The 27,989-nt window shown below is 37.7% G+C and overlaps 2 protein-coding genes across 9 annotated transcripts in view; one reads left to right on the forward strand and one right to left on the reverse strand.

The window, feature by feature from the left end:
* Positions 1–12,216, forward strand: part of golim4a (golgi integral membrane protein 4a) — a 28,092-nt gene extending 15,876 nt beyond the window's left edge. For 2 of the 8 annotated variants that reach the window (XM_034305270.2, XM_034305264.2), the window contains 9 exons: positions 1,074–1,199; positions 4,027–4,224; positions 4,474–4,805; positions 5,614–5,666; positions 7,241–7,305; positions 7,723–7,908; positions 8,843–8,911; positions 9,018–9,104; positions 10,955–12,216. In XM_034305270.2, the coding sequence (XP_034161161.2) occupies positions 1,074–1,199; positions 4,027–4,224; positions 4,474–4,805; positions 5,614–5,666; positions 7,241–7,305; positions 7,723–7,908; positions 8,843–8,911; positions 9,018–9,104; positions 10,955–11,083 (1,245 nt within the window). In that variant the 3' untranslated portion in view covers positions 11,084–12,216. The remainder of the gene's footprint in view (positions 1–1,073; positions 1,200–4,026; positions 4,225–4,473; positions 4,806–5,613; positions 5,667–7,240; positions 7,306–7,722; positions 7,909–8,842; positions 8,912–9,017; positions 9,105–10,954) is intronic. The other 6 variants (XM_053234872.1, XM_034305271.2, XM_034305267.2 and 3 more) reach the window with 5 other exon arrangements.
* A 5,528-nt stretch (positions 12,217–17,744) lies between these two features.
* LOC113526476 (protein tilB homolog) lies at positions 17,745–27,959 on the reverse strand. The gene is made up of 7 exons (XM_026913538.3): positions 27,794–27,959; positions 25,265–25,394; positions 23,554–23,647; positions 22,651–22,778; positions 20,417–20,559; positions 19,587–19,784; positions 17,745–18,019 (listed from the first exon to the last, which is right to left on the reverse strand). Exons 1-7 carry the CDS (start codon positions 27,802–27,804, stop codon positions 17,908–17,910), a joined length of 816 nt encoding a protein of 271 aa, XP_026769339.2. The 5' UTR covers positions 27,805–27,959; the 3' UTR covers positions 17,745–17,907.
* Between the last annotated feature and the right edge of the window lie 30 nt (positions 27,960–27,989).

The following is a 27,989-nucleotide window of genomic DNA, read 5'->3' on the forward strand; positions in this document are numbered from 1 at the left end:
TAATCCTGCTAATGAAGTAACCTGGCACTTTTAAAACACAGCTTTACTGCTTTTAACTCTTTTTTTTTTTCCCATTTCCCCCCTCCCTTTCTTTCTCACTGATATTTTTTCGTTCTTCAGTTCAGGTTAACGTTCTTGACCTGTGTGGAATACAGTATTGATTTTGCCAATGGCAATACCAACAAACACAAATCAATAACAGTAATAATGAAGCAATAATAACTAATAAATAATAAAAATGGCAACAATCGTAAGTTGCAGGAGTGGGAAATGGTTGTCACCTACTGTCTCTCCAGCAATGCCGTCATTTATGTATGTCTTTCTTCTGTTTCTGAGCATCACCGGAAGTGAAAAGTTTATGGTTGGCTGTCAGTCAGACAAGTGGATTAGGCAGTAAACAGGAAGTAACATTAGGATAAAGCGCCCCAGCACTACTGCCAGTTGCTATGGAGATGGGTGGCATGTATTGCTGTTTCAGAGAATGATTTTTCCAGACTGCCTTTGGGTTTTTTTTTTTTTCTTTTTTTTTTTTTCTTTCACCTGTTCAGCTGACTCTCAAATAACCTTTTACTACAGATAGAGTTTGTCTTTTGTCTGTTTTTTCTACACATATTCATTGTCCTGACTTGCCAGTAACCTGTTATCAGCATCACCACATCTATAACAATGATTCATTATTACCATTTTGATCTTGTGTTGAGAAGTCTGGCAATAAATGTTTCATACTGTACATATTGTGACTTATTCCATTTACACTGCTGTAAAGTGAAAAGGTATCATGAACTAGTAAGTCATTGCTGCTAGTTGAATCACTTCTTCATATTACTTCTTCATAATCAGCCCTTCAATTTACTATACTAATCACATAATCTTGAGTTTGTTATCATTACTATAATATTATATATCATTACTATTTACTGTATAGTTTGCATAATTGTAACTGGTCCTGCTCACCAGCATATTTATTGTACTGTATTTAATGTGGACCTGACTCCAAAGAGCACATGAGTGCGTATGAGAGTAACACAGCTGTAGGGGTGTTAATGTTTTACATGGCTCTTTGTGGTTTGTAGGTCCAGGTGGATGAGTATAAGCAGCTGAAAGAGACTCTGAATAAAATGCCAAGTCTGAAGAAGCCTGAAGAACCTCAACCTGCTGTGGCTCAGAACAGACAAGCAGAGGAGCACAAGAATACAGAGGTAACTCTCTCCCACAACAGAGTACAACAAGTCCAGTGTTCAGCAACCAATAAGAAACACAGACCCACCAGGAAACGGCAATAAAATCCCAATGTTCTACAATAAACACCAATAAGAACCCAAGATTTTTCAACGAACACCAAATAAAACTCAGCACTCTCCAAGAAACACCAGTAAGACATACCACTCTCCAACAAACATAAATAACCTAACACTCTCCAACAAAGACCAAGAAAAACCTAGCAAACACCAATTAAAAAGCCAACACTCTCCAACAGACACCAATAAAAACCCAAAACGTTCCAAGAAACACCAATTAAATACCCAACACTCTCCAAGAAACACCAATAAAAAAACCAACACTCTCCAAGAAACACCAATAAAAAAACCAACACTCCAAAAAACACTAGTTAAAAACCCAGAACTTTCCAACAAACTCCAGTAAAAACCCACACCCTCCAACAACAAAAAAGAAAATTCAACATACTGAAACAAATACAGATTAAAATCCAACATTCTGCAACAAACACCAACAAAATACTACTTTCTGTATTCTGTGCTTTTAAACAAAAAGTTGATATTACTTTCAGTGTTGATTTAATTGTAATTATATATATATATATATTTGCATTTTTGCCATAATCAAGCCATTCCAACAAACACCAGTAAAAAAACCAACACACTCCAGCAAACACCAATAAAAACCAAACATTCTCCAACAAACAGTAGTTAAACTCCCAGCACTTTCCAAAAACACTAGTTAAAAATTCAACCCTCTCCAACAAACGTTAGTTTAAAACCCAACAGTCTCTAACAAGGACCAAAAAAAAAAAAAAACCACACTCCAGCAAACACCAATAAAAACCCAACACTTTCCAACATACACCAGTATAAACCCAATGCTTTCCAACAAACACCTGTGAAAACCCAACACTCTTCAACAAACACTAGTTAAACCCAATACTTTGCAAGAAAAACACCAGTGATTACCAAACACTTTCCAACAAACACCAGTCAAAAACCCAACACCCTCCAACAACAAAAAAGAAAATTCAACATTCATATATTCTATGCTCTGCATTCAGTGTTGATTTAATCATATGTATATATATATATATATATATATATATATATATATATATATATATATACAGTCAGGTCCATAAATATTGGGACAGTGACATAGTTTTGGTAATTTTGCCTCTGTACACCACCACAGTGGATTTGAAATGAAGCAGTCAAGATGTGACTGAAGCGTAGACTTTCAGCTTTAATTCAAGGGGTTTAACAAAAATATTGCATTAACCGTTTAGGAATTACAGCCATTTTTTACAGAGTTCCTCCATTTTCACAGGCTCACAAGTAATGGGACAATTGACTGATAAGCAGTTTCATGGCCAGCTGTGGCCTGTTTTCTCCTTATATCATGATAAATTAAGGAGATAAAAGGTCTGGAGCTGATTCCAAGTGTTGAATTTGCATTTGGTAGCTGTTCATGGGAACTCTCAATATGCCGTCCAAAGAGGTGTTGATGCAAGTGAAGGAGGCCATCATTAGGCTGAAAAACCAAAACAGACCTATCAGTGAGATAGCAGAAACTTTGGAGGAGGTAGGCCTATCATTGTCAAAGTCTACAATAAAGAGCCACCTTCATGAATGTAAATACAGATGGTTTAATTAAAGATGCAAACCGCTGGTAACACTCAAGAACACAAAGGCCAGATTAGACTTTGCTAAAAAAACCTCTAAAAAAAGCCTGACCAGTTCTGATGCAAGATTAACTTGTACCAGAATGATGGGAAGAGAAAAGTATGGAGAAGGAAAGGAAAGGCTCATGATCCAAAGCATACCACATCATCCGTCAAACATGTGGAGGCAGTGTTATGGCATGGACATGTTTGGCTGCCAATGGAACTGGGTCACTGGGGTTTATTGATAATGTGACTGTTGATAGAAGCAGCAGGATGAATTCTGAAGTGTACAGAGCTATACTTTCTGCTCAGATTCAGTCAAATGCTGCAAAACTGATAGGACAGCGCTTCACAGTACAGATGGTACAGATAACAACCCAAAACATACTGTGAAAGCAGCCCAAGAGCTTGGAAATTAAATGTTCTTAAATGGCCGAGTCAGTCACCTGACCTCAACCCAACTGAGCTGCTTTTCACTTACTGAAAAGCAGCAACTGAAGATGGCTGCAGTAAAGACCTGGCAAATCATCTCAAGGGAGGAAACTCAGCATTTGGTGATGTCCATGGGGTCCAGACTTACCTCCAAGGATTTACCTCCAAGTAATAAAAATAATCCTAATATTTATGATTATATTAGTTTGTCCCATTACTTTTGAGCCTGTGAAAATGGAGGAACTCTGTAAAAAATGGCTGTAATTCCTAAACGGTTAATGCAATATTTTTGTTAAACCCCTTGAATTAAAGCTGAAAGTCTACGCTTCAGTCACATCTTGACTGCTTCATTTCAAATCCACTGTGGTGGTGTACAGAGGCAAAATTACCAAAACTGTGTCACTGTCCCAATATTTATGGACCTGACTGTGTGTATATATATATATATATATATATATATATATATATATATATATATATATATATATATATATATTAATATATATATATATTTATATATATATATATATATATATATATATATATATATATATATATAAAATATGCTTTCCTGGCCATAATCAATCCATTTACATACATATAATAGATTTTGAAATTGGTGTCTCTGTCCATAAATGGTGACCTCTGACCATTAATACTCTGCATATTTCAAAATGTTCCGTTTTCCTTATCATCATGGACAGCAGGGGCAGAAACAAGATGAGGGAAGGGTGGAAGGAGCACAGGAACAAGAGAGGAGGCATGAAGTCATGGATCAGCCTCAGACAACAGAACAGCGTGATCAGCTTCACCATGAAGACGAAGAAGAAGAAGGGAAAGAACCAGAACAAAACCTGCCTGATGAAAATGCATTAGAGAGGGAGAGTCACATTGCACAGCCGGTCAGCTTATTTTAGTTTCTGTCTCGTTATCTGTCCATTTGTTATTTCCACTTCCACCTGCCATCAAGACAAGTCCTGAGCAGGGAATTGGGTTTCAGGGCTCTGTTTCCATTAGGGTTCTTTATATGTTTCATCACTTTTCACACTGAAGTTATTGAGTATAAAATCTAACCTGATGATCTGGCCAATGGAACAACAGGGTGGAAATGAATGTTGTAATGATGATGTCGTCTCTCTTTGTGTTTCCAGGTGAGTATTACTCAGGGAAACCACATCAAATCTGCCTACGAGCAGCAGCAGGACGAGCAGCGGCGTTTAGCTGCTCAGTTGGAGGAGGAACAGCACCAGCTGCTTCAGAGACAGGAAGAACTACGGAGAGAGAGGGAGGAGAGAGAACGAATGGAGAGAGAGAGAGAGGGGAAAGAACTGCTGGCAAGGGAAATGGAGGAGAAAGAACGGCTGGAGAGGGAGAGGGAGGAGAGAGAACAGATAGAAAGAGAGCAGGAGGAGAGAAGGCAGCGAGCAGAGCAGCAGCAGCACAGAGAACTCCATGAACAGCAGCTCCAGGAGGAACAGCTCAGGTTCTGCACAATACACATGCATGCATATTTGGGATACATCGATCAAAAATAATGCTCACACATTTGATAGTACGTGGTTCCACATGATACTATGTGATCTAAACCCAAGGGTTTTTGTTGCGCTAATGAATAGATGACATGAAATAACAGTGATCTGGACATACTTGATTAATAATTGCAATCAAATCAAAGCAGTCTACAAACTGTTCTTTGTGAAAATATTAAGAACTTTGACTTTGACAGCATCATCTTAAAATACAAGTAACCTGTATCTTTAATAGAGAGTGCAAAAGCACTTGACGTAAGCACACAGAGCATCAGCGAGCATGGCCATTAAACTTAGCACAAGTTGCCATAACTTGTGAATTGCGTGCACACATGGATATTTGTGATCGTGGAGCAGTGAAGTGAACATGCAGAGAAACGTGAGTGAGAGCACTTCATTTCTGCGAGCACTGAGCACTAAGACATGCACGGGATAAATGAGACATAATGAATGAATGCATGGAATGAATGAGACACGCCAGCATCTACACATTGCTTGCAAGTCAAAGTGCAGTCCTTGGCACCTTGCGTTCATTTTTAATGATCACACTCGCTCATACTGCTCTTCATGCTCAGCTGAGCTGCCCCTCGAACTCTCTATTAAAGACTGTGAAGGATTAGCGTCCCATCCAGGGTGTATTCTGCCTAGTCTTCTTGGGAAATGCTCTGGATCCACCATGACCATGACCAGGATAAAGCAGTTGCTGAAGATGAATAAACAAATTGCTAATGAATGATTGTATTATTTGTATGTTTCATTCAGAAAAAAACTGCCGAATGTAAATATGGAGCCTGGCGCTGTCCATCATGATGAAGGTAAGTGATTGTTAAAAGCTCTGCTTATATTATTATGCACACTGAGTGTACATTTCTCTTACTGAAACAGACTAAGGAGTTTTTTAATATTAAAAAAAAGTTTACATAATACCAAACATAGTTATATTAAACATCCTGCAAAGTTCAAGTTAAAAAAAAAAATCAAGTCCCAGATAACAATGTACGCCTCAAACATCAAACTAAACTCGCTGATCAGATCTGAGTACTGTCTGGGGCGTGGCCTAATATTCTAATTAGCACGTTTGATGGGAGGAGTCTCTTCGAGCCTGCTAAGCCCCTCAAACAGCTAATCTTAATGCAGGGACAATCCGCACTGTTTAACTCCGCACTGTTTAACTCCACTGTTTAATCTACAAACCTGCCTAGTTATACAGAGTGTCCCAAAAGTCTCCATACTCAGGGAAAATGAACTCTTTTTTTAGTAAAATGTAACTATTTATAAAACATCTTCTACATTGTTGAACACACACACGCAGTCGTCTCTCCCACTCATGATGAGCTTGTGTTAACACATCTGGTGTTATGCATGTAATTTCGTGTAACCTTGCAACAGCTTCCTGATCCAGCCATGAGAATGATTTCAATACTTCTTCTTTTGTCAAAGGCGTTCTTAAAGGCTATCTGGAAAAAAAAAAATATATATATATATATATATATATAAACCTAAGTATGAAACATTCTGGAGGACATTTTGCTAAAAAGTGTTAATTTCCTTTATGTATGGAGACTTTTGGGACACCCTGTATAACTAGGCAGGTTTGTAGATATGGAGTTAAACAGTGCGGATTGTCCCTGCATTAAGATTAGCTGTTTGAGGGGCTCAGCAGGCTCAGAGAGACTCCTCCCATGCTATGTTTGCTAGTAGGGTTGTTATGGCGTCACAGTGTATGATCAGCCATTAACCTTACTGCTGACTTCTTCAAAATACAGATTAAATTGTTTTTCTGTCTATTACCCTCTACCCATTCATGTAGAATGTTGTGCCTCCCCGCATGCTTCCTCCCAAGTGTCAGGAGAAATAATTAAGTTCATTTCAGCCTCCCATTTCTCCATTATCTGTAAAGAGTTATTTGGATTCATAGACAGAAATATTAGGTATACACTGGAAATTATTTTCTTAACCTCATGTCCAGTTTGTAGTTCTTTAAAAAGAATTCTATTGCGGAGGTTTTTGCGGAGGCATTTTCCAATTCTTTATGTGTTATAAGGAAATGTCTCAGTTAAAAAATTAAGTCCTTGGGAGTGTAAACTCATTTCTTATTTGTTCAAATGATTTGAGTTTACCATTATGGAATATTTGATGCAAATATCTGTGTGTGTTATTGAGACCACTTTTTAAAACCTGCGCCTCAATATGATGGTACAAAGCCTTTAAGATAGCCTAAACTAGCTACTGATGAAATTTTCTTAGACAGACCACACAATGTTTGTATAGTTTTCCAAATTTTTTATGTGACTTTAGTCCACTCTCCAATTTGAGCCTCTTTTAGGGACGCATCTGAAAAAAGGTACTACCTTAAGATGTATCAGACAACTTTTCTTTCTTTTTAAAGATAATAATGTTCACCATGAGGAGGCGCGGGGGCAAGAGGAACACAAGCAGGTGCGTCATGAAGAGGTATAGGGGTGTCTCTCTACTAAACACACACATAAAACACACAAATTAAACACCAATAAAACACCAATTAAAAACCCAACACTCTCCAACAAACACCAGTAAAAAACCAACACACTCCAGCAAACACCAATAAAAACCCAACACTTTCCAACAAACACCAGTATAAACCCAATGCTTTCCAACAAACACCTGTGAAAACCCAACACTTTTCAACAAACACCAGTAAAAACCCAACACTCTTCAGAAAACACTAGTTAAATACCCAATACTCTCCACATTATACATTATATATATATATATAATCATACATATATGTCTGCGCACATAGCTGCAAATTGTTGTAAAGTCAAACGCATATACAGTATAGTGTAGTGTGTTCTCACGTGCATGATGGTTGTGATTTCTAACCGCACCTAGCAGACCCTGGAGGCGGACATCGATCCAGCAGACGATCCCAACAATCAAGGAGAGGACGAGTTTGAGGAAGCTGAGCAGCAGGTCCATGAGGAAGAGGAGGAAGAAGAGCCGGTGCCTGCTGGACACGCTGATACACACTTAATCAAAGACAATCAGCAGCATGCTCCTGCTGATGAACAGCTGGTGGTGAGTCCAATACAGCGGAGGGCATGGATTTCTTTTTTTGAGCAAGCATTTTCTTTCTAATAATCACACCTGCCCACAGACTGGGTTTTCATCGAACACTGTGTTTTTTGCCTTCTTCCAGTTTTATTACTAGAATGCTAGTTTATAGATTTGTCTGTTTAATATGTTGGTAGTTTGTATTATCCATGTATTATAATGCTGCTTTGTGTGTTTGACTGTATTCTATATTGCAAGTTCATAGATGTCTCATTTACTGTAATGCTAATTTTATGCTAGTTTGTGTGTTAGCCTGTTTGCTATAATACTAATGTATGGTTACCTTGATTATTATAATGCTAATGATAGTTTGTGCTTTAGCCTGTTTACTGTAATGCTAATTATATTACTACTTGCTAATTATATTACTACTATTAATATATTACTACTTTGTTTACATTAATTCTAAATTAATCCTATTGGTGGTTTAGTATGTTAGTTTACTATAATATTAGTGTATGGTTCATTTTTTTAATAATAGTAGGTGGTTGAGCTTCTTTACTATAATGCTAGTTTACCGTGTTTAATGAGATGCTACCGTAATGAGATGGTTACCATGTTGAATGTGATGCTAATTTGTGCTTAGCCTGTTTTCTATGTAGTTAGCTCATGGATTAGTATAATGCTAGTTTACTGCGGTAAATAAACTGAAGTTTACAGTATGACCCAATATTAAGCTACTAGATTTCTATGTTTGTTCTTCTCAGTTTGTATAGAAGATTATTAGATTAAAAAAAGTAAACCCTTTGCAAATCTCAGCGAGCTGATATTACTTCAGTCTGAATGTTCATGAGACCTCAAGCTGTAAAAACGAGGCATTTTGTTATCTAGAAATGGAGATGAGTGAATTTTTGCAGGGTGAATCAGAAAGACTAAACTGTGTTGTGTGTTTGTGCAGATGGCAGGAAACCCGGACCAGCAGGAAGACAATTTGGAGGAGCAATATCAGGAAGAGGGAGAAGATGAGGTCTCTATCTTTCTCTCTCTCTCTCTCTCTCTCTCTCTCTCTTTCTCACACACATACACACACCATATAAGCGATGCTATTTGAGCATTTGTGTCTTTCCTCTCAGGCTCAGGAAGATTTGGCTGTGGAGCAGAAACAGGAAGGAAGAGGAGAAGAAGACGCAGATCCTTATAATGAAGAGAACGGAGAACAGGTACATTCTCTCTCATCCTTTCATTCATACACTCTTTGCTTCAGCTGTTGTGACACCAGCTCTCTTTTGTAAGGTTAACCCTAATCTAAACCTAAATGAATGTTTTAATTAATTTATCTGACAGATTTAAACCTTATTTTAATCTTCAATTATTATTCCGCCTTCCTTATCCTGAAAACATTTTCTTATTATATCTTCAGTGTATATGTACTGATACTGTGCAGTCATGTACATGTTCCCTGTATGAGTTTACATGAATTGTTCTTAACATTTTTTTTGGGATGACTTTGAAATAATAGATAATAATTTGTTTTTAACTGTTGTTCTTACTCTGAAATTCATTCATAGTATTTTAGTGATATTCTTAGGGTACATGTGCATGCTTCTCTGTGTGCGTTTGCATGTGCGTGCGTGTTTGCGTGCGTGTTTGCGTGCGTGTTTGCGTGCGTGTTTGCGTGCGGGTATGTGAGGGTATGTGTGAGAGAGAGAGAGAGCCTTGAAAGCTGTTAGTGCAACTGGGTGAATGGGAGATTACATTCCAGTGTCCCTCTCCTTATTTTGTTACTACTGCTGATGCCATGGTCTGCAGAAAGAGCTTAGAAAGCATGTACAGGATCTCGCTGTTGAAAGGTATCGATCAGGAGAGGGGTACAAAAGAATTTCCAAAATGTACATGGAACACTGTGAAAGCCTTCATCAACATGTGAAGAAAATGGAGCACCACAGTGACATTACCAAGAACAGGAAGTCCCACCAAAATAGACAAAAGGAAAAAACAAAAACTTATCAGCGAGACTGCCAAGAGATCTACAGCAACATTAAAGGAGCTTAAGAAATATTTGGCAAGTACTGGCCACTCCCTGCACATGACAGCAATCTCCTATATTCTTTACATCTCGGCTGTGGGGTAGTGTGGCTAAAAGGAAGCCCTTTCTCCAAAAAAAACCCAAATAAATAAAAATTCCAATAAATAAATAAAAATTCCAAGAACACCCAAACCATGTGTCAAAATGTGTTATGGTCTGCTGAAACCATGGTAGAACTTTTTTGGGTATAATTCTAAAAGATATGTTCAGCACAAAAACAAGATAGGTTATCACCCAGAGAACACCATACCCACACTGAAGCATGGTGGTGGCAGCATCATGGTATGCGGCTGCTTCTCTTCAGCTGGGACTGGGGGTCTAGTCAAGATAGAAGGAATCATGGATAGCTCCAAATACCAATCTGTTTTGGCACAAAAACCTGCAGGCCTCTGTTAGATGAAGAAAAATTTTATCTTCCAGCACAATAACAACCCAAAGCACAAATCCAAGTCAACAGAGGAATGGCTTCAGAAGAAGATGATATTTTGGAATTTTGGCCCAGTCATCTAAATCCTTTTGGAAACCTGTGGAACGGCTTGAAGTGGGCTGTACACAGGAGATCCCCTCACAACTGGAGGATTTTTGCGAGGAAGAGTGGAATAAAATTGCTAAGTTGGTAGACTTTTACCTAAAAACACTGAGTGCTGTATTACAAGCAAGTATTAGTTAAGGGGTGTGCACACTTATGCAAGATGTATTCTTTTTTTTCTTGAAAATTTGTTTTCACTTGAATTGTCTTGGTTGCTATATCACATTAAAGTTGGAAAAAGATTTGAGATGATTTATTTTTTTTAACAGCACAAAATCCTGCAATTTTAACAGCAGTGTGTATCTTTTATATCTATAGTACGTATATATATGAAGATACACTCGACTCAGAAATTGTATAACACATCCAAATGTTTTACATTTACGTGTGTTTATGTGTGTGTGTGTGTGTGTGTGTGCGTGTGTGTGTGTGTGTGTGTGTGTGTGTGTGTGTAGGATGACGCTAGAGAGCAGGAGGACACGGGACCTGAGAAACAGCCTGCCAAAGAACCTAATGAGGAGGAGAACTATGAAGAGGAAGAGGAGGAGCCAGAAGAAGAGGCCAATCACAGGGCAGAGATGTGAGCCTTTTCTTTGTGTTCTTTCGTTACTGTAGCAGGATTAAACTGTGTGAAGCAGCAATTCCACTGGAACGATCATCATCTTTTGCGATAAGACACCCTTGAGCTGGACATGCTTAGACTGATCAAAATCTGCTGATCTGGTTAAATATATTTCTGTTCACTGTGCCTTTATTTTGCTAATTTGTAAATGGAGCACTGTTTAATGAGAAAGCTGATCGTTCTGATTTTAGAGCAACGCTATAGACAGAATGTTTATGATCAGAGTGCCATTTTTAAAAAAATTGAAAATATTTAATGTTTACCTTTATATATGTAACTTTTCTTGTCTTTTTTAAGCTTGTTACTGTATATGGCTGGATGTTTTTGAAAATGGACAGTGCTTTATAAGAATACGATTAGTGTCACTACATGAATGAATGTTTATTATTTGTTGGAAGATGGATGTTGCTAATGACCATATTTTTATTTTATCTTTATAAGTGTTGAATAATTTTTTGCAGTGCATACACACAAAGAAAATATTTTAAGCTACTACAAAATAACTAGAGCAACCTGGATCTGAGGTATTAGAAATTTGGCTTTTGTGTCATATTTGAATGTCGTGTTTCTGGTGGTTTTTCTTTCTTATTATTTCACATGGTGTTGTATGTCGGATTTGGCTATCATATTGAACATTTAGTACAGTTACTGTGCATTTAGCACCGTCAAGTCTCTACTTGGGAACAAGCCCTCATAAATCTCGGATAGAAATGAAAAAGCTAAACGTCGTGCTGTGTTAATTGTGCAGTTTAAACCCTCAGGCCCTGATTTATGAACATCCTGAATAACGCCTGCTAATTTTTGCGTGTTCTGTACATAAGTACGTATGTTTGAATGAAAACCTTTTGACAGTCTCTGTGTAAATGAAGGTGCCAATGGAGATGTGAATGTGTGGCGAAAAAAAAAATGTGATATGAAACTTTACTGCAGTAATATTTAGTCATTTTTTTAAAATCTTTTTTTGGGATACTGAAGCATGATATTTCTCATTATTAACCTAGTTTAAAAAAAAAAAAAGTCTAGTAACTGGTATGGAAATGGATGGAATTTTGCAAATATAATGCTCGGCTGTAATAATGTGCGCATGCAATCACAGGTTTTACAGGTTTACTAAATCTATTTGCATTGACTCTGGCTATATTTTGGACCCCAAACTGCGTATGAATATTCATATTCATATGAAAGACGCAATCTTTCGTAGATCTGTTAGTAACTGAGCTTGCATCTGTTTTTGCAGGTGTTATCAAGTTTGTTTTAGTAAATCAGGGCCTGAGGTTTTCTATTAAATTATAGCTTTATTTCTAGTCTCACTACTTAAGATGATAATGAAATATGTACTGAGAAAGAAAAGAATTCCACTACGACTCTTCATGTTTTCTCTGCTAAAGTGGAGGCCTGGGATGGACCGGTGTCCTGTCCAGGGTGTATTCCTGCCTTGCGATCAGGGTTCTCAGTACAGGCTCTATGTCCAGAGTGTCCACGTTACTGGTTACTGAAGATGACAGAATAAATTAGACTGGAAGCTTTCATTACTTGTTAGCCATGGTAGGTTTGTAGCTACAGTGCAAACTTTAGAAAGCCGACATATCTTGGCTCGAGGAATGTTTACATTTGAATTTTTTGGCCGAACTAGAGCTTTAAGTAACCTCAGCTTTTGCTCCAGTAAAATGACACTAACGACAGGCATGTGCCAACATTAATATTCACAATATCACAGTATAATACATTTGTTATATATATATAAAAATAGCATCACTAGAGAAGTATTCCTTAATCAGAGCGACAGTTCTGTGTGCCACATGCAGTACTCCTTTAAATCGGTCCAAAATAAGAAGTCTTGTCTTTATGCTGCTTTCTGAATGTGACAGAATTTATCTCTGGCCAATGGAACACAATATTGTTCACGTTAGATGATATTATGGTCACACGCTTCATGTCACAACAGCCAGCGTGTCTGTGATGTAAATACCATTACTGCCATGCAAATTTCCTTGTGTAGATAATAACAGTTATGTAATATAACAGTTATAAGTAATATATCACTTAAGGTACGTGCGAGATAACTGTGCACACATATTTGAAACTTATTTGAACAAGCTGCCAAATCTCATCTTAACTTCTCTGATTATTTTTTTTCTGTAGTATATTCAACTGAATACTGAACGCAATTTACTGTTTTGTGAAGACGTTATGTATTTGGGCTTTTGAATGTTTCACTACAAATTATTGTATTTATTTTGTCAAGTATTATTGTTGTTAGTATGAAGAAAATCCCCCCTTTGATGACAAAATGGTCCTTTACTTGTATACAATATACATTATACTGGGGTATAATATTTTGCCCCATGAATTTGCCACATTTGTTATAGTGATATTGCAAGAACAATCTTTTAGGTAAAGGTTAATGTATTTAATACACTGTATTAAAGTAAGACACTTTATGTATAAAGTAGAAAGTGGACTCGTTTGTTTCCAAAGGCTTTGAGAAAACTTGGGCAGAGATCATTCATAAAACACACACACACACACACACACACACACACACTGTCACCTTGCTGTTAACGGTCACCTTGTTGTCATACACACTACATGGTTGTAGCTTTTTATATTGTGCCTCTGCCACTACAGTTTAAGTTTATTCCCAATTTATTTAGCACAACTTTAAACACCATGCCAATAGATAACAAAAATGCTGCACCTCATGTCAGCAATGATGCAGATTCTCATTTCTCAGCTCCCTCAACAGTTGATTCCTTTTTAATTAAGTATATTTACACTCACTGAGCACTTTATAAGGAACGCCTGTTCACTTGCTCATTCATGCAATTATCTAATCAGCCAATCGTGTGGCAGCAGTGCTATGAATAAAACCATGCAGGTACAGATCAAAAACTGGAAAGTTGAAGACTGGAAAAATGTAGCCTGGTCTGATGAATCGTGATTCACTCAGATGGTATTGTCAGAATTTGGCACCAACAGCATGATTGGTGCAACCTGCCTTATGTCAACAGTCCAGGCTGGTGGAGGTAGTGTGATGGTGTGGGGAATGTTTTCTTGGCACACTTTAGACCCATTAATACCAATCAATTATAGCTTGAATGCCACAGCCTATTTGAGTATTGTTGCTGACCATGTGCATCCCTTCATGGCCACAATTTACCCATCTCCTAATGGTTACTTCCAGCATGATAATGCACCATGTCACAAAGGATAAGTCATATCAAACTGGTTTCATGAACATGACAGTGTGTTCAGTGGCCTTCCCAGTCACCGGATTGGAATCCAACAGAACACCTTTGGGATGTGATAGAACAGGTACCTTTGGGGTGTGGTAGATTCGCAGCATGAAAGTTCACCTGAAAAATCTGCAGGAATTGCGTGATGCAATCATGTCAACATCAACCAGAATCTCAGCGGAATGTTTCCAGCATCTTGTGGAATCCATGCTATGAAGAATTGAGGCTGTTTTGAGAGCAAAGGGAGGCCCTAACCAGTATTACTGTAGTGCTCCTAATAAAGTGCTCCTAATAAAGTGCTCTGGGAGTGTATGTGCACATTACTAAGCTTTACTTACCAAATTTTAAACTTGATGTCATTTTGGCAAGCTAGCAGCACTTATGCTGATGTCATTGTAGTTAAAGTACTGGAAAACGTTGTAATATGACTTTCAAAGTTTTATGTGGTAATGGTTATTAAAAAACAATTTTAATTGTTCTATTTTTAGGCAAAATGTTCTAACAGGGTCACTCTTCAATTCAATTTTATTTGTATAGGGCTTTTAATAATGGACCCTGTTGCAAAACAGCTTTAAAGAAATCCTGATGTAAATTTTAAATTCATGAAATTATCCCTAATGAGCAAGCCAGAGGAAAAACTCCCTGCGAGGACATGAGGAAGAAACCTTGAGAGAAACCAGACTCAAAAGGGAACCCATCCTCATTGGGGTGGCATCGGACAGTGCAAACTGTTCTTAACTGTTACGGTCCTAAGGTTATCCAAGGAAGAACATCCAGAGTCATCCTTATGGTTTCTGTGTGGTTCCATCCACAGTAATCTCATGGTGATCTTTGGCTGTCCATGTGGTTCCATCCACAGTAATCTCATGGTGATCTTTAGGCTGTCCATGTGGTTCCATCCACAGTAATCTCATGGTGATCTTTAGGCTGTCCATGTGGTTCCATCCACAGTAATCTCATGGTGATCTTTAGGCTGTCCATGTGGTCCCATCCACAGTAATCTCATGGTGATCTTTAGGCTGTCCATGTGGTTCCATCCACAGTAATCTCATGGTGATCTTTAGGCTGTCCATATGGTTCCATCCTTGGTAGCAGTGCGTGACAGGCCCCTAGAGGATTTGCTTGTTACATCTATAAAACTGACTACACAGATTGATGTTTTGAGGAGGAAAATATACATCACTCATCACAGTTAGCTGGCTAGCTTGTTGCTAATCAAAGATGAACATGGATGTGTCCATGTTTTCCCCACTTTGTAGCTCGAGTGCACAGAGGTCGAAAATGACGTCATTCCAAGCTCCAACTTCCCGTTTCTGAAGTAAGTCAAATGCAGCTTAAGAGAAAACATTTCCATCCTGATGGGAGTGGTCTCTTCCAGGATGACCCCGCCTCTATCCATACAGAATGATGGCTACCTGAATGGTTTGAGGAGTATGAAAATGACAGAAATATTATGCTATGGCCTTAACAGTCACTAGATCTCAGTAGAACTTCAGAACTGTGTGACGTGTTAGACAGCTCTTTTCATTACCATCAACCAAACACCAACTGAACTGAATTTTTTTTTTTTGTAGGAACAGTATTTATCCCTGCAGTACAGTTCCAGAGACTTGTACAATCTATGTCAAGGTACATCGAAGCTGCTTTGGTGCCTTATGATGGCCGACACCTTACTAATACACTTTAAGTTGTTTTATTCCCTTTGATTGGTTACTAGTCTGTACATGTTGGACCAACAAGTGTACCCAATGTTTAAAAAAAACCACAACAGCACTGCTATGCAATATATGGCTTTTGATTTTTTGCTTCATCTGTTGCCAAAGAAATTCCAAACACCTCTGCTGCTTTATTACTAAATAAAATAAAATTCATTCTTCACCTTGGCCTTAGATTGTGCAGAGAAAGTAGAAGTGTGTGAATGTGTATATCCTTTCTCTGTGTCTTCTTTGTCCTAAATTGTCCTGGGTCCTTGGCTCACGTTTCAGTGGAACTGATATCGATGCCGAATTTTAGACTGAAACGCTGAAGTGCGTATGAATTAATGAAGCGCCGCTGAAAGGATGAAGCTGCTGTCATGAAAGGCACGCTGATCCACTGTGTGTTGTCTTTCGAACACATTCAAACAACAAGGATAAGCTATTGAGCTTCTTTCTGTGAGGTCTAACAAGATTGGAGACAAGAAGTCTTGATCCACAGAACATTTTAAGCTCTTTTACATTCTTAGGTTTGTGCATGTTTTGAGTAGGACTCAAAACCTGATGGAGATGGAGACTGAGATGGTCATTGCAAAACATTGATTTTTTTTTTTTTTTTGACCATTTCTGTATTGATTTGAATGTACATTCAGGGCCATGATTTATCTCTGCCCAAAGATGGTGATGAAGAACTTTATAAGAACCTTTATAAGACCAAGATGTTTGGAAGCATTGTGTATAAACCACTCACAAAATGCAGCACCAGAACTTCACCAATCATCACTGGAACCATGTTGTGTTCAGATGACCACTTCTAGACTGTGCACACAATCAGCAGAGAAAAATACTGGCACACAAAGAAAAGCACCAATACAGGATCATTGTACAGGTTGTGGAGATTGATGATGTCATGAATTCCGCTCAGGAACGACTAATGTTTTCAGGTTCTCTGTCCATCCGAGATTCTCGTTAGCGCAAGATCTCATGAATGAGTGGTTAAAGGTTTGTAGGATTTATATGGAATTATCATTGTCATTAACAGCAGATACACTGATTAGATTTTGGAATTGATCCAAACAGGTTCAAAGTCACATCAAGGTCAAATATCTGTTTTTCCTGCTTGAAGTATATTTTAAGAGTAATTCTGGCATACAATTCAGTATTGTGGTTTAGGCATCCCCGGTGACGCCATAGGCATCTAGTTCTACTTGTTACCTCTACAGTCAGGTCTGACTGCACTATCTTTGTGATAGTGATAGATTAATAAAGTGTAAGATTATCAGCATTGGCTTGTACTCAGATCTCTGGTATGGGTATTATGACTGAAATGTAAAACAGAGAAGGGATTATCAAAAATGAGAGATTCATCGTTTAGCTGTTTGAAAAATCTCAGTTTTAAACCATAATCTATCTGAACATTGTGTTCACACTTGATTTGCTTCATTTTTTATATGGTTCACTTGTGACATCATATAAAGCATTTACGCTCCTAACACACAGTGCTATTGTTGTTGCTTCTTAATGACTTAAAGATTCTTAAATGCTTGATGTTGAAGCAGTTACTGTAGTAAGCTCGCAGTTATGATGTTGTCTTTAGCCAATACTAACACACGATTTGGACTTCTATTACCATAAGGATGTAATCTCTGATAAATATACTAAACTCTGAACTGGAATATGACAGGATGCAGACAATAACAAAAAAATAGACTGCTTTAATTTGCAATACAAACTGACAAATTATATACAAATAGTGCATTTTAGAAATGGGACATTCTCATTTCTGGTAGAAGAGATGTTGGCTTTTGCTGGTTCCTGTCCATTAGGCTGGACATCCTGTCCAAGATCTGCCAACATCACAGAATGATACAAAGCCTGGAGGATTCTGGGAAACAGAGAGGCACCGAATCTTCTGGCAGCTTTGGGATGCCGTCCAGGACTTTGAGTTTTGGCAAATAGGAGAATACACTGTGGAAGGATAAAAAATAAAATCAAGGTCAGATTATACTATTAACTCAGTTTTAAAGGAAGAATTTGAGAAAAAATTAAATGTACACAATGCTGCCCCTTGACCCAAAGCTAGCCAACACATGTTCGGGGTGGCTGAAGTTTGCTTTTTTAGTTTTGCACTGGAGCTACGAGACTAATCTTAACAAGTAAAGGAAGCTTTAGCAGAGTCTAATCTGTATATTTCCAGTTTGATTTAATATTGACTTCTGCTATTGAGGTAAGTATGTGAAGATTTAGGCATGTTATGAACTTCCCTTATACCACAGTGCTGTTGAATTCTCAAATTTGTTTGGTCAGAAGGCGTTGATTAATTTTCTATTACAGCAGCTCTGACAGAAGTTCTGGCTGCATGGCAAACCATAGGTTTATACACTACATGGCCAAAAGTTTGTAGACATCTGACCATCACCCCCCATATGTGCTTGTTTAACATTCCATTCCAGATTTAGTCTCCCTTTGCTGTTATAATAACCTCCGCTCTTCTCCACTCTTCAGCCATAAGAGCATTAGTGAGGTTGGAGACTGATGTTGGGTGAAGAGGTCTGGGGTGCAGCCTGGGTTCCAGTTCATCCCAAAGGTGTTCAGTGGGGTTGAGGTCAGGGCTCTGTGCAGACCAGTGGAGTTCTTCCACTCCAACCTTGTCAACAAACCATGTCTTCATGGACCTTGCTTTGTGCACAGGGGCATTGTCATGCTGGAACAGGTTTGGGCCTCTTAGTTCCAGTGAAGGGAAATTGTAAAGCTACAGCATACAAACACATCCTATACAATTGTGTGCTTCCAACTCACATATGGGTGTTATGGTCAGGTGTCCACATACTTTTGGCCATATAGTGTATTAATAAGATATCATTTCTATAGTACCAACTAACACTTGTATAAGTCCCAGTACAAACATCAACATGTATGGTGAAGGTTCCACATAAACAGATTTTAAAAAATGTGTGTAATTATTGATGTGTTTTCTGTGAGGAGATGTTTGTTTAACTTTTTATTTAATTTTTGGAAGAAGTCTCCAGTGTCAGGGCTTTGTAACAGTCATAGGTAAAGCTCTAACTGTTTTCTGACACAGGAAAGTCTTTGGGAAAGAAGCGCTTTCCAGTTTCACAATAACGTTTTTGTCTTATTAACTTCAAGAGAGTAAAAAAGTGAGGAGTGTGAGTGAATGATTGGCTCTAGCTGCTATAATGTAAGTCATAACAAGCACAAACAAGTTTCGCAGATGTTCCATGACATCAAATGTAAATATAAATTTATAAAAAATGTTGTGTTGTTCTTTACTTAATTAAGAATGTAATTTAGGGCGTACTGTTATAGGAAAATAATGGTGGTATCGGTAACTCCGCTTCACTTTGGGCCCCCTCACAACACCCCATGGTTGATTATTTTCCTATAACAGCATGCCACAGTGTGTTTTAGTCCTTACTTACACTAGCCTCATAGTGCCAATGCAAAACTAAAGAATCAAACTTCTGAAATCAAACGTGAGGAAACAGATTTAACGAGAGTTCCCTATCTCTCTTACCGTGAGCGGTAGTCCTCCAAGAACTCACAGGGGTTATGTCTGAGTGTGAGTGTGTGCAGCGGTGTGTGTTCCAGCAGCTTCAGCTCTGCCAGACTGCTGATGTTGTTCTCAGACACACACAGTTGCTCAATTGCAGGGATCTTTGGCAGCTGAGCGAGAGACTTCAAGTGATTCCGGTGCAGGTTCAGGCTTTTACATCTACAGAACACAAAATGATCACTGATACTTAGTAGTTAAAAAAGTAGCTACTGTATGTTTTCATTCAAATCCATTTTTCCTTTATTTTATTTTTAATAATGTTCTTCTTGTGTTCTTTCTTTATTTATGACATTTTTATTCTTTCTCCCTCTCTTCTTACTTCCTTCATTTCTCTTTCAAATGTTCTGATTTCTTTCATTTTCCTTATTTCATTCATTCTTTCTTTGTCATTTACTCTCTTCTTCTTCAACTGATTCTATTTTCCTCCTTTGTAAATGTCACCCTTCCATAACTTCTTTCCATGTTTTTCTTGTTCAGTTATCCCTTATATTATTAATTCTCAAGTTTTTGCTCTGAACCCATTTAGTTGTGTGTGGTATTGTTTTACACGGTTGTCCTCTTTGCACTATATGTATTTGTATATTGTGTGTTTAACTGTGAGTCTAGAGACAGGATATACACTATCCCCCTGCTGAATTGCTAACTGAGTTAACCCCACACACAAACATATGCTGCATTGGACTAGACGGCATAACTCGTAATTCCCGAGCAAAGCAAGGTAGAAAATGACATAATTCTGTGCTCCGACTTCCCACTTCCGAGGTAAGTTGAATGCAGAATTACACACACACCTTGGCAGTCGGATGGAGCTGAGGTCACACAGTGCATTGTCCACCAGCTGCAGGTGCTCCACTCGGATCAGCCTTCTCAGGATTCGCCTGAAATTTTCCAGCTGATACTCATCTCCCAGATCCTGGTAGGACAGATTCAGTTCCTACAGACAAAATCAAATTGAACTGAACTTTATTCACTCCTCAGAGGAGAACTGTCTGCTAGTCATGTTTACCAACAAAAATCTCATAGTAACAGAGGAATTCAGTGAACAGGGGAAGTAAACATACATAAAATAGAGCACATATAAATGATGTGATTTACTGTGTCAGATACTGAAGAGGGCTGTTCACATGTTGGAGAATTTCTTAGGCTCTGTTTGTTTTCTGTTTGGGCAAGTCATCAATAACCAGAGCAGAGGAATCAATCACCAAGTCAGCAAGACACACTGAGTCCAAATATACAGCATTATTACTCATTTGGCCAATCAGTAATTGTGCAGTGGATGAACTCTTGAGCTGTGCAAACAAAATGTATACAGTAATTGTGCTGTGTATGTGTATGTGTTAAATAATATGAATCATATGATTTCAAACCAGGTAGACTCAGTAGAAGAACTGAGGAAGTTCATCAGAATGAATGTTTTTATATAAAATGAAAAACGATAAGGCTGTGTTCTCCCAGTTATAGTTATCAATGGACTCTACTTACATAATAATGAAACAGAAATTAGATAGCACCAAGTGCTATTGCATGATAAGGAAATATCTAATACTTTAGGTCATTTTAGGCTAGGGTTGGTGTTAGGGCTGCACTGCTGCAATGACATAGAGCAGTTAATGTTAGCCTCTTGGAAAAAAGTGATGCTGTAAGCATACTGCAGATGGATATGCTACATGGAGATATGGAGGGACTAAAACTCTCTTTTCTCTGTGCATGTCACCTAACATTTTCATCACACTTTCCTAGAAAAAATAAACTTATAAATACTTTCCTAAAATAGCCTAACATTCATTTTTCATACCACCCCAGCACTAATACAGACCTGCCAACCCTGAAGAGAAGTAATGCATAGTCCCTGGAGGGGGAAGGGGGTATAAAAGTAAAAAAATGCAGCAAACAGTAAAAACATAACAGTACATTTGTGATATTTAACTGATTTATTGGTCACTGATCACAGTCAATCATCACTCTGTAACAGTACACCTTCAGTCTTTCTATCATTGATAAAGTCAATCCTTTTACAAATTGCTTGTATAATGTCCCTCGTGAAAAAGTGAAATGGTTTCATACAGTGGATATTTTTCACCGTAGACCAACCTTCTCAAAATGTTGAGTGTGCCAGTGCTGACTGGTGCAGGACAGCAAACAACATTTAATCACTTTCTATTGTTTTGACACTTCGTCTTTGGCCAATTTAATCTTTTTCAGGCAAAATTTTCAGCTTTTTTCTTTTTTTTTTCTATTTCGACTGATTTCCATATTGGGGGCTTCCAGTAGATATCTGTTAATATTGGAGAGTTCAAAACCTAAGCAACTGTCACTCTTTCCATATTCATATGCTGAGTGGCTCATCTGTCATTTTTATTGGGGGGAAAAAGAAGACTTTAGGCATTTTATTGCATAACATGTAGCAGTGTAATCCAATGTTAAAATGCTCCTACACAAACCATATGAAGGTTGGCTGGTCTGCTAATAGCACCAAGTAAATAAAATGAATGAAAGATCTAGAATAAAAATAAGGTTTAAAATAAAACAAAACAAAAAACAAAAAAAATTACATACAAATAATATGATTATTATAGCTAAAACTATATATGAGTGCTGAATAAATAACTTAGTTGTTAGTATGAATTTATGAATATAAAATATAGAGTTTCTGCACATTCAGTCATGGGAAAAAGAAAAAACACCCTCCTTCAATTCTATGCTTCTATTTATCAGGCCTAAATAACAATTGTGTGGTCTTCTCTAAGTTCTACAAACAAACAAATAATCTCAGGTGACCAAAAAAAAAAAAAAAAAAAAACCACAACAGATTTCAATACTGTATGTAGTCAATTTTTGAGAAATGACTACAGAGTAGAATTGAAGTAGGGTGTACTTTCTTTTTCCCGTGACTGAATTCCTGGGGGCTGTTCTTATAATATTGCTGATCTATAAAGCCATAGAACATGTTCAGAATGCCACAGGCTTAAGAGAAAGCAAATGTGCCTCTGTGTGTGTGTGTATGTGAGTATGTTGTACATCTCACCGTACAGTTCTCCCAATTCTCCTGCAGCCTCTCCTCCCACGTTTGCTCGTCATTTTCTCTCCTCTTCCTCCTGCTATTCTTGTTAAAGATCTTCCCGCTCCTAAGAGCATGGTCATCTTCTACAGGTCCTGTTTGATAAGGTCATAGACTGATCTCACATATTAAATATGTGATTTCTTACATACAGTATAATACTATATTGGACTCTATTATTCTGTAAGAAATCACATATTCAATATGTATAAAAATGTAATATTGGTATTGCTTTTAACTTCATGAACTGCACAGAACAATATTCAAACTACTAAGAGTAAGGAGAAAGATAAAATGTGTGTGGCAGCTTGGGAAAATCCTTCCTCTGGTGCCATTTTAACATTTTCTTTACTGTATATAGAGTTCTGAAAATCGTGGCTTTGCACAGTACTATATATATATATACAGTCCATGAATATTTGAACACTGACAAAGTTATGGTTATTTTAGCTGTTTATCACAGTATACTGGAGTTAAATAATTAAATAATTAATATGAGCTCCAAGTGCAGACATGGGTGGCTGCCAGTGGAACTGGTTCTCTTGTATTTATTGATTATGTGACTGCTGACAAAAGCAGCAGGATGAAATCTGAAGTGTGTAGTTCAATATTATCTGCTCAGATTCAACTAAATTGCCAGATGGGCAATGAGCCGAAGCATACGTCCAAAGCAACATAAGACTTTTTTAAGGCAAAGAAGTGTAATGTTGAAAATAAAGGGCGAGTGGGGGTGGGCTTGGGGGGGTTGGTACAGAGGGTTCACATATAAAAGTGTAGTAATTCCACGCTTCGCCCGATTTGGAGTTACCCTTAAATTAAAGTTGAAAGTCTGGAATATATAAGGTATATATATATATATATAGACCTTACCCTCTCTGACTCTTGGACAAGCCAGTTGGTCTCCACGAACATCGGTTTCCTCGATCTGATGCCATGAGGTGAATCGGAATCGACTGGATGGCAGCTGAATTAAATCAAATGAAATAAAGACAGAACGTGACAGTAAGCACACAAAGGAGTGAAAATCTTACAATGTGCTTGAATACTGTTTGCAGTGTGCCCTTGCTGACACTGTTGAGCCCTTGCTGCCCAGCACTGTTGCTGAAGTGATCCCCTTGACAGTTTATACACTCAGAACAGTGTAAAATGTGACTTGATGCAGCTGCAATATACACTCTCAATGCATTTATAATTAATGTTCTTGTAAACTGTGTCTGGTAACCGCGACTAACTGTATATGGAGGAAAGTAGTAACCATAGCAGTGCCAACACTTTAGCTCGGTCCTTTCGTGAGTGTACACAATTTAACTGTAAGTGGATGAGGGAGTGTTATAAAAGGGATTATAAAGCAGGACCATTCAGCCTGTCAATTTGCTACCTTTGATTATTAATGATAAAATGGCCATGCACTGGGTGAACCCATTCTAGGGAGGGATCACCTTCACATTCACGGTGAGTCTGTATTCATGGATCCACTGTGTCCAGTAACCTGATCCACATGGATGACCCTTTACACTAACCCTTACTGTAGCATGACACTGTATTCAAACTAAACAAACGTGCATGAGGGCTCTTAGATAGCCATTAAATAATCAACTACAGCTAAATATGTGCTTTTACACATTATATTTTCACTAGAAATAAAATGGTAAAAAAAAACATAATTGCTTTACATGTTAATTCTCTCTGTGTTTAACTTTTTCACTCAGTATTCACAACTTCAGAGGTCAAAGATTTCTGAAATTTCAGTTCACCGTCTATAAGTTTATACCATAGTGCTGATGAATTCTCCAATCAGAAGGCGTGGATTTCATTTCTATAACAGCAGCTCTGACATAAATTACAGGTTTGTATTGATGTGCTCTTTCTAATATGTTACATGTAACATAGTAACAGCACACATTTACACATTCACAGGGACCTGTATGCTGGATGCTCTATGTAATTTAAGCCTAATAATAATGGATTAAGTAAATTTTTCATTATTTAACAAAGAAAATGTATAATCATTGATGTAGTGAAGTTATCTGTAAAAAGACGTTTATTTAACTTCTATGGAAGAAGCCTCAAGTGTTATAGCGCTTTGTAACAGTCAGCAAGTTTCCAACATGGCAGAGAAATCTTGATATCCAGTAAGGTCCTGTCATGTTTCTACTGTCACTGTGATTTTACACTGCTCAAATAAAAGCCATTAACTAGTTGTCTATTAGCTAGCTTATTCTCAGTGTCCATATTTAGCATATACCCTAAAGCTCTTACAACTTTGCAAACTTAACAACTTGTAATTTCTTTTCTTGTGTCAAAAGCACAAATTCACAAGTTCTACACGTTCTAACTCACCATTAGGTCCTGGATTGTTTGGACTATACATGCTTTTTAACAAGTGATTTGAGCTGCATCACTTGGACTAAAATGTTTTATGTGAATGGTCTGATTCATCCAAACACACAGTACCATCATCTGGAGAAGTGACTGATTAGAGGGCTCAGTTACATATTGCATAAGTATCGTAGTAGCTGACGGTAACACAATGACAGTTAACAAGTGGTATTTTGTGCAGCCCCACTGTGTAGTGGCTTACTGGAGTGGCGACGATGCCGGAGTCTGTTGTGTGCTCCACTGAGAGAGGAGTGTGTGTATCACTGACTTCAGAGTAATGGGAAGAATGTGATTTGGGGAAACTGCCACTGCTGGTGTTCACACCTGATGAACTGAATTGGGGAGAAAAAAAAAACAGCTGAATATGAGTGAAACAGCTGAGAAAACATAACACAAACTTTTTTCTCTCTCAAATGCTAATTTTTCACCTTAATGCAACCTGAAAAATACACAGTATACTCTAATTACTTGCATTTATACCTTCACCTGTATTAATGAAGTGCTATTTTAAAACTCTTTTAACTAGGGATGTGTAAGCAGTGTTGCCACATGACTTTTTTGCTAGATTTTGTGATTTTATTAAAAAAAAGTTCCTAGTGACAAATCTAGACTTTTTGCACAGGTATTAGTGACTGTCCTGCACTCGATAACGCTCTCCAGCTCATATCACAGCTGCTGGTTATATGAGTTATGAGAGCAGGTTCAGTCAGTGTGTAAAGTTTCGCTTGCCTATGTTCCCGATGTCCAATAACTTATCACCACTGTTCCCCTTGACCAATCACTGATCACGATTTTTCTTACAGACCAATCACAGATCACCATTGTACCCAACAACCAATCACTGTTACGAGTCACTGAGCACTATTTTTCTCAACAACCAATCACTGATCACCACTGAACCCAACAACCAATCACTGATCACCATTGTACCCAACGACCTATCACTGATCACCATTGTACCCAACGACCGATCACTGATCACCATTGTACCCAACGACCGATCACTGATCACCATTGTACCCAACGACCAATCACTGATCACCATTGTACCCAACGACCTATCACTGATCACCATTGTACCCAACGACCGATCACTGATCACCATTGTACCCAACGACCTATCACTGATCACCATTGTTCGCAGCAGCCGAAACATATAGCCGGTTACACTTGGAATTTTGAATGTGTCTCCAATGACCACATGTGATCAGATTTCACACAGGATTTACGCTGGAGGAAGGGTGTCACACACATTTATCTAGGTACACAAGACTCCTATCTTATGTACCGGTGTGGGCTGTTTCAGATGTTTCAATCATGTGATCTGCTAATGAATCTTATAAATAAACGGGAGATGCACTACAATTGTGATGTACTCCAATTTCTGATAAAACTCTGTTCAATCAATCTATCTATCTACAGTATCTATCTATCTATCTATCTATCTATCTATCTATCTGTCTATCTATCTATCTATCTATTTGTATAACTGTTCTTTTCTAATATTTACTTTCTAATATTTTATTCTAATATTTAATATTTTATATTCTGGTAAATCTCTATTTTAATATTCAATTAAACTCAATTCTATTCTGATATTTAATATTTTATACTATTCTATTTTTTCTGATAAAACTCTTTTCTTAAAGTTCTTTTCTAATATTTTATATTTTCTTTTTTTTTGATAAAACTCTGTTGTATTCAAAAGTTTTATATTTTCTTTTGTGATAAAACTATGTTCTATTCTAATATTTAATATTTTCTACTCTGATAAAACTCAGTTCTATTCTTTTCAGTTCTTTAGAAGTGTCTTTAGAAAATGATCCTTTTTCATGGAACACATTTTGAAATGCAAATGATAATGATGATTCAATAAAATACACTGTAGTCAGTGATGTCCTCTGGTGACTTCTAGCAGCTTTTTGAGCATGCATTAACTTCCCTCTGAAAAGAGCTGGCCACTGTCTGTAGGCTGTTAATATTCTGTATGTTAGTGATTTACATTTCTGAAATAAACTGTAATTTAAGGAATCATTTAAATTCATGAATCAATCCATGAATGAATCAAAGAATGCAAGCTTGCATGCATTAATGAAATGAAATTGTCTTGTTACATCTTGTCTGCAGTACTGATTTTGTCTTCAGGGAGATAATTAATGAAATAAACTTAAACTTAAATTAATAAAATGTTCCTGCTTGCATGCTGGGATGAAGTTGGCGTCTTGAAGACCTGAAGTCTCGAATCCTTGTTTTTCCTCTGGGAGATAATAAATGATGAAATTCTTAACATGACATCTGCATGAAGCTACAGTAAATACAGTGTGATAACCAGTCATTACAGTGTGTACGCAGTGTGCAACTCAGTGTGTAGTATATCTTCAGCAGGGCTCCTGCAGGTGTGATCCCTGTGTAACGAGATGCCACTAGATTGAAATTCTGACCTCCTTCTTTAAGGTTTAGGTTACCCTGACCTCTGACCTCTTCACCTGATTAAAGCCCTATAGCCCCTATCAGCAATAAGACAGGTGCCATCATTCTGAATTCAATACAACAGCCACTATTCCTACAAAATGCCATTGTTTTCACTTGACTCACAGACATGTGTAACTCCCATATAAACTTATGACCAAATACTTTAGCCACAATAGCTGGACAAGTGAAATGAACTCTAACGCTCTAAAAAAAAAAGGCAGAATATTATCCCAAAACACACAAGAATTAAATGCCTTACCTTTCGGACATGTCCTCCAGTCGTAGTGAATCCCTTTGGCATTTAAAACGCGCAGAAAAGTTTTATTTAACGCGGAGACTCTTTGCTTTCCCATTGGGACTGAAGAGCTGCTCAAACCGCGAAATGGCGCCTGGAGCGCGTGCGTGCTCGTTGCTAGGCGACTCTTCGTTCTGTGCGTTCACGAGATTCGGGTCAT

The sequence above is a fragment of the Pangasianodon hypophthalmus genome, chromosome 6 (genome assembly GCF_027358585.1).
Source record: "Pangasianodon hypophthalmus isolate fPanHyp1 chromosome 6, fPanHyp1.pri, whole genome shotgun sequence".
Classification (NCBI taxonomy): Eukaryota; Metazoa; Chordata; class Actinopteri; order Siluriformes; family Pangasiidae; genus Pangasianodon; species Pangasianodon hypophthalmus.

Bases quoted from the DNA above. Each gene is read 5' to 3' on its own strand.
- LOC113526476 (XM_026913538.3), bottom strand. The intron at 23,648-25,264 runs GTAAGCCACTAC...GATTTAATTCAG, and splicing joins CCGGCATCGTCGCCACTCCA to CTGCCATCCAGTCGATTCCG. The intron at 22,779-23,553 runs GTAAGGTCTATA...CTTATCAAACAG, and splicing joins TTGTCCAAGAGTCAGAGAGG to GACCTGTAGAAGATGACCAT.